At 49.6% G+C, this 11,998-nt stretch overlaps 4 protein-coding genes across 4 annotated transcripts; 3 read left to right on the top strand and 1 right to left on the bottom strand.

The window, feature by feature from the left end:
• Positions 1-20: 20 nt before the first annotated feature.
• TGAM01_v201735 (asparaginyl-tRNA synthetase) lies at positions 21-1,805 on the top strand (the record flags this gene model as incomplete). Its single annotated transcript, XM_018805879.1, has 2 exons — positions 21-1,600; positions 1,679-1,805. The coding sequence occupies 2 exons, from the start codon at positions 21-23 to the stop codon at positions 1,803-1,805; spliced, it is 1,707 nt and encodes a 568-aa protein (XP_018660833.1).
• A 1,274-nt stretch (positions 1,806-3,079) lies between these two features.
• TGAM01_v201734 (hypothetical protein) lies at positions 3,080-3,376 on the top strand (the record flags this gene model as incomplete). The annotated part of the gene is made up of 1 exon (XM_018805878.1): positions 3,080-3,376. The coding sequence occupies one exon, from the start codon at positions 3,080-3,082 to the stop codon at positions 3,374-3,376; it is 297 nt and encodes a 98-aa protein (XP_018660832.1).
• A 535-nt stretch (positions 3,377-3,911) lies between these two features.
• TGAM01_v201733 (hypothetical protein) lies at positions 3,912-4,669 on the bottom strand (the record flags this gene model as incomplete). The annotated part of the gene is made up of 4 exons (XM_024548834.1): positions 3,912-4,084; positions 4,151-4,219; positions 4,285-4,343; positions 4,650-4,669. 4 exons carry the CDS (start codon positions 4,667-4,669, stop codon positions 3,912-3,914), a joined length of 321 nt encoding a protein of 106 aa, XP_024406445.1.
• A 3,884-nt stretch (positions 4,670-8,553) lies between these two features.
• On the top strand, positions 8,554-10,562 carry TGAM01_v201732 (hypothetical protein; the record flags this gene model as incomplete). Its single annotated transcript, XM_024548833.1, has 2 exons — positions 8,554-10,429; positions 10,525-10,562. 2 exons carry the CDS (start codon positions 8,554-8,556, stop codon positions 10,560-10,562), a joined length of 1,914 nt encoding a protein of 637 aa, XP_024406444.1.
• Between the last annotated feature and the right edge of the window lie 1,436 nt (positions 10,563-11,998).

Raw genomic sequence — 11,998 nt, 5'->3', positions numbered from 1 at the left:
TCACGGCCGATTCGCTCAACATGGCGACCATTTACATCGACGAAGACATCGGCAAGGACGAGGTCTCCCAGACCGGAACCGAAGAATCGCCCTACAAGTCCCTGCAATTTGCCTACCTGCAACGCCCTGCAGAGGCCCAATATCTGACTCGCAAGTCCCAGAACACCGAAGATGAGGCAGCAAAGGAGTGGAAGCCTGTCGCAAAGGCGGCCCTGAAGAAGGCTGTCAACTACTTTGACGTGCAGAAGAAGAAGGCCGCCAAGGAACAGGAGCTGGTCATTAGGCGAAAGAAGGAGGAGGAGGAGCGAGCCAAGGCTTTGGAAGCGGCCAAGGCCATTGTCATCACAGAGGATCCCAGCCTCCCTGCTGCCGTTCGAATTGGCCTGGACGAGGTTGGCGACCACATCAAGCTGCGTAAGCTGGACGACACCGAGAGCAAGGGAACCCGCGTGCGTGTCTTTGGTCGCGTGCATCGCGAGCGCAAGCAGAAGGATGTCATGTTTGTCACTTTGAGAGACGGCTACGGCTTCATGCAGGTGGTTATTTCCGGTCAGCTGGCAAAGACTTACGACGCCGTCACCCTTACTCGTGAGACGTCCATGGAGATTCTGGGAGAGATGCGAGAAGTCCCCGCCGGTGCTCGCGCCCCCCTCAACCGCGAACTACACGCCGACTTCTTCAAGATTCCCAAGCACTGGAAGGCCCCCGGTGGTGATGATGCCATTACCAACAGAGTCCAGGCAGATGCCGAACAGGCCATGCTTCTCGACCAACGACACCTTACACTTCGAGGAGAGGTCGCTTCTGGCGTCATGATTGTGCGCGATGCTGTCGAGTGGGCCTTCAACCAGGCCTACAAGGAGCTCAGATTCCGCAAAGTTAGCCCCCCGGCCCTCGTCCAGACTCAGGTCGAAGGTGGTGCGACTCTGTTCAAGTTTGACTACTATGGCGAAGATGCCTTCCTCACACAGTCTTCTCAGCTCTACCTGGAGACCTGCTTGCCTTCAATGGGCCATGTTTACTGTATCGAGAAGTCTTTCCGAGCCGAAAAGTCTCTGACTCGACGACACTTGTCAGAATTCACACACGTCGAAGCCGAGCTTGACTTCATTACGTTCGACGACCTACTGTCACACATTGAGCACATCATGTGCCGTGTGCTCGAAATCGTCATGGCAGACCCTGTCGTTGCGGACAAGATCAAGACTATGAACCCCGATTTCAAGCTGCCCGAGAGGCCATTCATGAGAATGAAGTACTCCGAGGCCATCGATTGGCTTGTGAAACACGACATCCCCAACGAAGAGGGCCAACCTCATGCTTTTGGTGACGATATCGCCGAGGCTGCGGAGCGCCGCATGACCGACATCATCAACAGGCCCATCTTCCTCACCCACTTCCCTGCTGAGATCAAGTCTTTCTACATGTCAAAAGCTCCTGAGGATGCGCGCGTTACCGAGAGTGTTGACTGTCTGATGCCCGGTGTTGGTGAGATTGTTGGTGGTTCCATGAGAATGGACGACTACGAGGAGTTGATGGCCGCTTACAAGCGTGAGGGCATCGACCCCGAGGCCTACTACTGGTACACTGACCAGAGAAAGTAAGTTGCAGCATTTCAATTTTCTTAGAGATTTGCTAGTACAATTGCTAATAATTAATCTTTTTCCTCCTGGTATAGGTATGGCAGCTCTCCCCACGGAGGCTACGGTTTGGGACTGGAGCGTTTCCTTGCTTGGCTTTGCAAGCAGCACACTGTTAGAGATTGCTGCTTGTATCCTCGTTACATGCACCGCTGCAAGCCTTAGAGATAGAGTTAGGAAATTAGAGTGTTTAGCTAGTTTACGAGAATACATGAAAGAAAGAAGGCTGCTTCTAGGCCAACTATCAGACTACTTCTATTTGCGGGTCTAAACTTCAAAAGGACAAAGGAAAAAGATGAAAGATAGCTGTGAACGAGGATTGAAATATGTGGATAGATGTATAGATGCCAGTGGAAGCTGTTTAACTGACTAGAGCCCTAGCACTTGTTACCCCATAAAGAAAGATCGTCCAGTGCCCCCCTTGACGATCGTGACATGCATAAAGCTCACATGCAGGACATCCGGGAGTCAGCATCGAAAACTGAGCTATCACATGTCAAAACAACAAATGGATTGATAATACATAGCCTATAAAGTAAAAGATTCGGTCAAGTGACAGGCGAGGTTTGGAGAAGAGGTCTTGAATAAATCGGTTGGGGTAAAGCTTAAAGCTTGTATAGAGGCGCTGGCCTAGCTGTCGAAACTAGAAGCAGAGATGTTTGCCACAATCACATGCCAGGCGTTTTCTGAAAGAATTCGATATTGATCAGTGGAAAAGTCAATAGAGGATGAAATTGTATGTGTTCCTGAAACATTTGGCTGTTATTTAGAGCGCTGAGTTGTATGCATGATATGCAGGCTCACGCTTTCAAAGGTGATGATAATGCTCGTGCTAAGAGAAATTCTAACACACGATGATGAATCGTAACTGCCTGGGCACTATTCGCATAAGACATCTTGTAATAATAACCACAGCTAATTCTAACTATACACCCTCTTTAACAACATGCAAGCTCAATCAGCCTAGGCATATATTTCCAATGGCAAACACCCCAACAAAACCAACCTTCTAGCTTCCTAGCCTCCCGCATCATAACATGCCAAACCAACCAGCAATTATTCAGTTATTAAAAAGCTCCAGAAATCTTGTTCATAAGAGACGCTAAAAACGTCATGGCAGAGCAGATCGTGCATAAGAAACGCTCATATTGCAGAGGCAGGATTGGAGCACTCCTCCCAACGTGGCCTTGACGTCATGCGCCACGATGTCGATCGGCGGTCTTACTTCTATGATATAAGTCCCACGCGTTTCAGGAGTTATTCCGTGCTGTATTGTTTTCCGTCTATAAATATCTGTGTTACCCTCTTCTTTGTTCTTGAGACTTTTTTGTCTTGAAGTACAAACTACAAACTACAAACTTGGCATATCATATCTCGCTACCTTCACGCAACTTCTTCATACACATACAACAACATCAACAAATCAAATCAACACAACAATGAACAAGGACGACAAGACCAACACTGCCAACACTGGCAACGTGACCGATCAGGTCACCGGCACCGCGCAATTCGCCACCGGCCTGCTTGGCAACACGGTCGGCGGTCTGACCCGCACTGTTGGCGGAGTCGCCGGTGCAGCAACTCGCGGCTTGGGCGGCACTGTGAGCAGCGTCACTGGCGATGCTGGCCGGCCTGTGGGAGATGCGGTGGGCAATATCGGCACGGGCCTAGAGGGCGGATTGGAGAGCGTTTCTAAGGGAGTGGAGGACGCTGGAAACTGGAAGAAGCAGTAAACAAAGGCAAATATGGTTGGCGAAGTGGGTGATGTTGAATGACACTGGATGATATTGTACGATACTGTCAATTAATAATGAATCTTTAATGAGTCTGAACCAAAAGGTTCTAATGAAAGTGTAATAAGTATAAACCAAATCCTTTTTTTTTTTCAATGAGTCTGTAATGATTCAATCTTGTATTCTAATGAATCTGTAATGAATTAAATCTTTTTTTCATGAAATGCATTGTAGTGTATTCTGATAATCACTGTAATACCAATATTGGGACCTAGCTGAAACCAAAACTCTAGAGCCGCATCGTAACACATGTAATTCGCCCATAATCTTCGCCATAGGTTGCAGCCCATGATGACCCTTGACACCTCCTCCTTTGACCCCATTTCTTTTGCAACGCCCAGAAGAAAATAGCACCACTCTCTCAAAGCCTTCGTACCCCATTGAATCTCACGCGGTTGAGAGGTTTTTGTCCGCCATTCTCTGGACGTCGTTGTGTTATTCCTAGCTGGTCATGTCTGATAGGCGCAATGCCCATTTAGACTTGCTCGGCGCCCCAGCCAGAATCGGCCTCTCGCATGCTGCTCGGGGGTTCGATCAGGGGGACGAACTCGAGGCCAACGTAACCAATTCCGGCGATACCGACGATACCACCAGCAATGTTGGCAATGGTCTTGTCGCCGAGGAGAAGGCCTCCGATGAGGATGTAGACTGTCAAATTCGTAAGTAGGCGGCTCGGTAGGACAGGAGAAATCAGGGTCAGATCTTGTAACATACAAACACCACGACCAATGAAGGAGAAGAGGAAGTTGGCGTATCGCGAAACTTGGGGAGGGACTTGGAATTCTGCAGTTGTAATTAGTATAACCTGAAGCCTTGGCGGAGAGAAATTAGGAAGGAGGAGGGCATACCCAGTAAAGCAATAGCAAGTCCAAAAACGATCATGTAGATACCGATAATGACATTCTGGCTACAGTCGAAGAATAAATAGTCAGCATCCGCCGACTTCATATCCAACCCCGCAATGCAAAGCTCCAGCAAGCGCTACAGCAGCCGAATAACAGTGCTCGGCCGCATTCGACGCGCGAGAGATGGCGTTCGTATATCTTTCGAGGGTGAACCTACAGCCCAATGGGAAAGATGTGGAAAACACCACCAAGAACCGTGACACCCGCCACGACCAAGTTAACAATGCGGCTGCAGCGCGCCGAGGCGCAAAGGTTAGCGAACCCATTTCAATTGCACTGCGGATCATGCGGATAGACCCAAGACATACAAGATATCGGACAGTTCCATGGCTGCGAATAGACGATGGTAACGTTAGGATTCGATCTCGAGAGGGCAGAGGAGCCGGAAGATGTTTCGAGGGAGACGGAAGCGTCGCAATGCGTGGATTTTGAGGGTCGCGGGGGGGTAGAACGTCGCACGTGGAAGCTAAGCAGTAGCTCTATCCAGGGGCTAAGAATGGGAAGACGAGGAGGAAGACGAAGTAGGAAGACGAATGGAAGAAATAGTTTACGGGCTTGTCATGAGAAGCAGAGAATTGAGAACGAGCTGGTTGTATTTGAGGCTTGCGCAATCGCTTTCAAACAAACAGCTTCTCGGAGTGGCTGGCTGTTACCCTTGAATCGCACAAGGCTGTGGCTGTGAGGTGACGTATTTTACTGGGGCGGGCGCGGCGGCAAAAAATCGCCAAAATGTCGGAGCAGCCGGAGCAGGGGTACCGAGGTACATTGTCAGGCACCTCTACATGGAAGGTGCAGCAGCATCTTTTGTAGTAAGCTGAGCATACAAAGAAATTGCCAAACTCCAAACTCCATCCTGCAAAGCGAATTTCGACTGCAAAAGCGAATTTCGCGCTGTCAGCAATGCATCAATTTATCATTCCATGGTATGCACTCATTATCCATCACCTCTAATCAATAACTGTATGGCTGATCAGGAAACTAGGACCGGAAAGAAAGCGCTCCAGGTTATTGATGGGCAGCAAGTGCTGCCTAGCTAAGAGAACGAGACTAGGTACTCTGCAACGAGATCATGATCGCTCGTCGTGAAAAGAATGTCACCTACGAGGAGAGGGCAAAGAGTCTTTGCCGACACGAGAGACCAAGTAGGCCACCTCTGAGGCCATAGCTATCTATCCATATGCCCGCGACCAAAAAGGTCACTAAGAGCTAAAGCAAGCTGGTATTTCGATCCCGCACTCTAACGCAAGGTGACGGGGCACGATATGCGAGAGTCTCTGAGCCAGCAGATGATCTATCATACTACATTACTACTTACAAAGCACAACTATGGCGGGACAGCTATGGCTGCTCCCCAAGAGCATAAACTAGAACCAAGATGGATTGAAACGGTACGACGCCGATAGCCGAATGCTGCTGAGTCTGGACACGTCCTGCGACGTAGGCCCATCCCATCGCTCTGGGAAAATGTATGAGTAAGTCGGGCCATCCATCACAGTGGCCCATATCATTCTACGCACGGCTACAAATGTTCTCGGAGACATTCAAGACGCCACTCATTATAATTTTAGAACCCAGGGGATCGAGAACTTTCAGAGCGAAAGACGTAGCCTGGTGGAATTGGTCAACTGAGACAAGCTAACGCGAGGCCTGGTTGAAAATGGCCACTACGCGCACTAGTCCTCTGCAAAAGCACGCAGGGCGGCAGAGAACAGGGGTTACGACCTCTAGCAACAGCGATAGTCGCTTTGAGTGAGGCGACGGAAGGCATCCGAGCATCCTATCGGTGTTTCACGCAAACGTCAAGTACATGAACGGGTGCAAGCACTGGATGCCTTTCAGCTGCCATTGTGCCCGGGTAGCTCTTTGGAGTAGTAGTACTATTTGATCCCCTTTGCTTGACGGCCGAGCACCTTGTCCATGCTCAGTTCTGTTGAACGAAAAGCCCTCTGCATGGCCTACTTAGCCTCCTCTTACACGCCTTGCATGAAACTGCATGCATGGAGTGGAGATGAGCCCGGGGAAAGGGCCGTGGATGGTAATTCCAGCCCGCTGCAAACGGCACAGCGGTGAGTCGGGAGCTCTGGCAGTCGCTATACAGAATATTATTCGACGCTCGCTGGCAGCTACTCCTCTCGGATGCCACTGAGCTGCTTGTGGGATGCATATTGCTTCAACCAGACGATGGACAGCATTACACGTGTCCCAGCGAGACCACAAATTTATCCGAAGTCAGCCAAAGACCTTGATGCTCCGGCGTCGTGATTTGCCAATACTACCCCTCAAAAGTGCATTATGCAGTCCCAATGTTTCCAGCCACACATCATACTTGTACGAAGTACATGTACTTCAAGAAGACGCAAGAAGAGAGCAAAAGGGCAAAGGGAGCTACCAAAAGGCAGACAGGGATGATAAACGAAGTCGAATTTAACACACACCCTCCCAATCGCCTATGCCTCTAATCACATCGCTACGGCGTGCTTGGCAATGGTGTGCCAGGTGTATCCAAGTATTTTTTCGCGAGAGGAAGCCCTCCTTGCGTCTTGTTTAGTGAACTCAGCTTGGCATCGTCTGTTGATGGCTTCATGCTCGCCGTTCCCATTTTGGTACTAGGCGTTTTCTGCTGTTTTTGTGAGCGAGCCTTGTAGTGGAGGCACTTAATGCCGGGTATCTCGAAAGAAATAGGCCGATCGTCTTGTGGGCAGATCAGTGGGTACTCTTTGATAATGCTGGGGGGGAGCTAGCCGTGAAGTTAATATTCACTGCAAGAAAAGCTTCTGAGAGATTGGAACGGTCAGGGCCAGTCTATACAGTTCTCACCGGCTGATATTCGAGTCTAAGCAAGCGCATGGTCGACTATATATGGTCATTGGTAGGAACTGCATGTGGCCTGAGTCTGCACAGCAACAGATACCTCCATGTACACTATATGACTCGATACGCACTGTCATGGAGCCTGGCAACTGGGAGGGGCAGGCATATTCCCAAGGGGGAATGTACGCTAACACACGTTCCACCAAGGCTGCATAAATCTCCTATGGGATAACCACTACTACTTTGTCAACATGCCAAGAAGCTATTCCAAACCCATAAGGACCTATTCATTCTACACTACCTTTATCTAAGATTTTTGTAGTTTGACCTCCTAAATCTAATACTATTATCGTTTCTCCTCAGCAGCCGCAAGTATATGAGTCGCTGATTTCGGGTTTTGTATACACCGAAAGCAAGCCAACTCGAATCTGTATTCATCCCGGTTACAGTACGACTTTGCATCATAGGTGGGTAATGATATGAGGCACGAGTACGGATCACGAAGCAAGCAATACGATGTATACAAAAGTATATGGAGTGTGCCATTACACGTCCATATGATGCAGGCTTCTCATGCCGATAGTGCGGTGCCCTATCCATGCAAGCTGCACTTTGCGCAGGAATCAAGTCCTTGACCCCTGCTACAGTATTATATCATACGCACACCACGTACTAAGCTAGTGGGAGGGGAGGCAGACAAACATTCGCCGTTTGGTGTATTCAGGTCAGTAAGAGTGAAGCTTCGGGATGGGACTCGGACGGGACAGGGGTTGCCAGATGCTGGTAGTACGGCTGTTGTTTTTTTGACAGCCCGGTTTAGACAAGGCCCCTGTCATCAAGCATGTATCACATGCGTGACCAAATCCCCCCTCCCCCACGATTTGAGAGTCATTTCACCATTACTAAGAAAGTAACAGAGATAGACACAGTACGAGCAAAAAGAAGGCGACTGGACCAGGGACTTCCTATGAGGCAAGTCTTGGGCGAGAACGGAGTGGAGGATTGAGATGCACCTAGACCACTCTCGATTCCGTACTATCTATGCTGATCACTTCAGCCTGCGTTTAAGATAGAGCAGCGCGCCATGTGATTTGTGCCACGTCAGTCCTCTTGGTACAACCAAACCCGTGGCACAAATTAATTAAATGCATGAGAGCAAGGAAACCCTGTCCATGGGTACAATCTATGAAGTACGAAGTACATACAGCGGAAACTCAAAGTATTTAAAGAGAGCCGGGCTTTATTCCACGACTTGATATCTTTGCAACTTTACATGTTCAACGAACTTGCGCAATCTCAACTTTTTCTTCATAATACGTCTTTGCCCGTTTGGCGTTCACGACTGAATCAAAAATCTTATTACCAAGCTTTACTTCATCTTACGAGCTTACGGCAATCAAGATGGCTTCTTCCAACCGCACTCCTCTCACCAGCATCGACTCCATCAACTCTCAGATCGAGAAAGTTGTCCCAACCGCGGATCAAAGTAGGTTTGTCCGGGGTTTCAGTAAGGAACTTTGGGAGGGTCTCGCTGCGGCCGCGAGATCCTCATCATTTGGCCGCAACACTATCGATCTTGGTAGCCTGGTCAAGCATGGACCCAAGATGCCAGATGATATGGAGGACACTACTGAACTCACAGGATTCGCAACCTGGGAGATTACAAGGGAGCCGAAGTCGCTCATACCCCCTCTCCCGGTACAGCCTCACGATCCTCGCAACGGCCTCAAGCGACGATGGAGTCTGATGAAGCCGCAACCTACTCCCTGCGAGATATCGGAGCGTAGCAGCTTCCAAGTCTCAGATAGCAAGTCTAATGGTCTTGCTTTCATGTTTTTGGCTTGGTCTTACATCCTTTGCGTGTTCTTGCTTGAAGAGCAGCGTGTTTCTGTTGCTTATGAAGATGCAGCAGTTCCATCTGATGATGAAAAGCCTACGAGCAATGAATTCACCGTGGACCTCGGCGATGCCAGTGATGAAGAATATCGCTGGTGGTCTGCTCTTCTCTCTCCTGGCCAAGGATGGAAGGCTACTCGCTTTGGGCATCCAGTGTGGGCTGTTTCATTTACTGGAAACGTTAGATTCAACGTCATCAGCCAACCCAGTGCTTCACAGCCATCCGAAGAAATTGAAGAGATCAATGAGATCAAGCCCCCTACTAGCAGAGAAGCAATTGCATTCCTCTCTCGCTTTGCGTCCTTGTACAATTTGGAAAGCCAGGCTGCGTTGGGCCTCGCGATGGCGTTGACTGTTCCCCTTCATAAGAACATGTCTTCAACTATACACCTCCCAAAGCCACACCTCGCCAAGTCGAGTGCTGTTTCTCTGACATCTGTCATTAACAAGGAGTTTCGCCAGCTGTCTTACTACATGGTTCTCAGCTCCAATCCTGCTTTCGTGGCTTCGACTCTTTGGTCTGTCTTCTGGGAACCCGAGGTCGACTGCAATCTGGTCACTCCTTGGTTCGATCCAATAATTGACGTCCTTCAGCCGTTGATTGAACAAGAAGATCTTGAGACGGTGGGCCATATACTAGCACTGCGAAGGCCTAACGTTGCACCTCTGTGGTACGGGTTGCTTGCTTGTGGGACGACAGAGACTGTCTCGGCTATAGTTCCCTACCTCAAGACGCTCAATACTCGCGTGCCTGCAAGGCTCATACCCGAAGTTGCTGTTTGGACAGATTCACCTCAGTCATTCATGGATATGCCTGGAGATGGTCCTTACCTACAAGAAAACCAGATCTCACGAGCCGACGCGTGGCGGCTTCGGTATGAGTGCTGCAATACTTGGAAAGACGGCGCTCATTTTCGGTATCTGCCAAGTACTCCATTTCGCCCTTTTGGCTTTATAAATGGAGATGAGCTTGAGGCCGTGGTACATAAGCATCTTGAGGAATGTTCGAGACATCAATGGACATATCAGGGATTTACATGGATACTGAAGAGTGGTGTTACGTTGCTACATGAGCCTCGTATATTGACCACATCCTGGGCTGATTTTGAAGACGATTCGGTCATTCAACCACCCAAACGAGAATCAATGGACCCAAACTATAAACCGGATCACGCAGCGAGCCAAAGAGCTGTTGGTGATATTTTCCGATGGGCTGCTACAGAGATGGAGTCGTCTGGGAGGCATATCTACTCTCATCCTTGGGTCGATATAAAGTCGCATTGTATAGAGGCTGAGAATGCGAAAAAGAGTGGGAAAAAAGGGATGATGCGTCTGTCGGAACTGTTGATGGCGAGAATCAAAGAGTGGAACGACAATCGCGGTGAGTAAACTTGTTCTTCACGACGTGTCTATGATATTTTCTTTTCTTTATTCGTTTGTTTTGACCATAGCTGATCGATGCTTATTGCCTAGAAGAAGACGACGAGACGGTTGTTGGTGCTGGAGAAGCTTAGAGAGAGGAGCTGATGCTATTACTACGATTATTTTGGGACCTAAATGCGTTACCGTATATTCGCAGAGACAGAAGAACGGCTATGGGACTCAGATTGTTTACTAAAGTCAGCCGACTCCGTATATGTACTTTGGCATTGGAAACGGGTGGGAGTCGGCGAGCTCCCCAGACAGCTAATAGGGCTAGGATTCGGGTTTGGGAAAGGTGGTCTACTGCTGCCCGGAAGTGTGTATTTCGTAATCCTTATCAACCATAATTCATGTCTGTCATTAACCTGATAACCTTGCCTTATTCAGCAGTTGCGAAGGGACGTGCGTGTTGACAACCTTGCATCCGACGGACATGCAGGCAGCGGAACGGGCACCTGGCAGAACTGGCTGGCTTTCCAGAAAAGGAAACACAGCGTTTTTCTGATTGGCTAGTCTAGGCAGAAAGAGAAAAGAGACAATATCGATTCTAGAGCGAGGCCTGGACGGCTCCTCAGCCAAGAAACTACCTACTGTAGGCACTAGTAGTGCAAGCGAAAAAAGGCGAAATACCATCTGGATCCTTTCGTCTAAGTCAACGGAACGTGATCAGATTGGCTCCCATGCGAGACAATGCGGGGCGCAGCCATCAGCCCAGGTAGCGAGCTTGTCCAAGCGCTGCGGATATAGGTGCGCCTGGTACCAGCGTGTACTTGTATATCTTGTACGACCCGAGGAAGCACGCTGGTTGGGTGCGAACCTCGAGCTGGGGTCCTGATGTAGCACAACTTGATGTTTGTATGCACAGTAAGTACCTACCTACAGTATGGATTGCGCATGTGCACAGGGAGCCCCGGATAAAGGGCCGGAGCTCCGCTGGAGGGGCGGGCTAATGCAGGTCGCCTATTTGCCGCTGGGTGGGTGACTGCTTCCTGCGGTGCCCTCGTCGTGTGATCGATGTGATGGCGAGGCAAGTCGAATTCAGAAGTGGCTGCCTTAGTTGCGGTGGACTAACCCGGCAAGCGCGACACAGGATGTTGTGCCACCGACCGTGCGAGCAACCTTGGTGGGTTTTTGCTGCGTATTTTGTCTCGATACTGGACTATTACAATGTTGTAATAGTATGGACTACTAAAACTATTGCCATTCACTCGCTTTTTTGCAGTGCTTCGCAGACCAAACTAAAAGACGGCAAGTGCGGGAGTGGATCGCCCCGGCTTCGATGCCGGCCCCGCCCAGCCAATCAGTCCCGGACGGCACGGCTTGCTCTTGCCTCTAAAGCAGCCTTCCTTCCTTGCCTATAGCCCGTCCGTTCTTGCTTGTTCTTGTCTTTGTCCAGCCGCACCAACTCTAGACCGACATTTCCCGCTGCTTTTCCCTCCCTGGTACCCGGTACTTGGTATCACACGTCTGGCGTGCTACTGAGCGACAGGTACCAGTACTTTTGCTGGCAATGTATGACGGCATGGCT

The sequence above is a fragment of the Trichoderma gamsii genome, assembly GCF_001481775.2.
Source record: "Trichoderma gamsii strain T6085 chromosome Unknown Scaffold_4.2, whole genome shotgun sequence".
In the NCBI taxonomy this organism is placed as follows: Eukaryota; Fungi; Ascomycota; class Sordariomycetes; order Hypocreales; family Hypocreaceae; genus Trichoderma; species Trichoderma gamsii.
The sequence above is the reverse complement of the archived record's forward strand: the minus strand, read 5'-3'. Positions and strand labels throughout refer to the sequence as shown.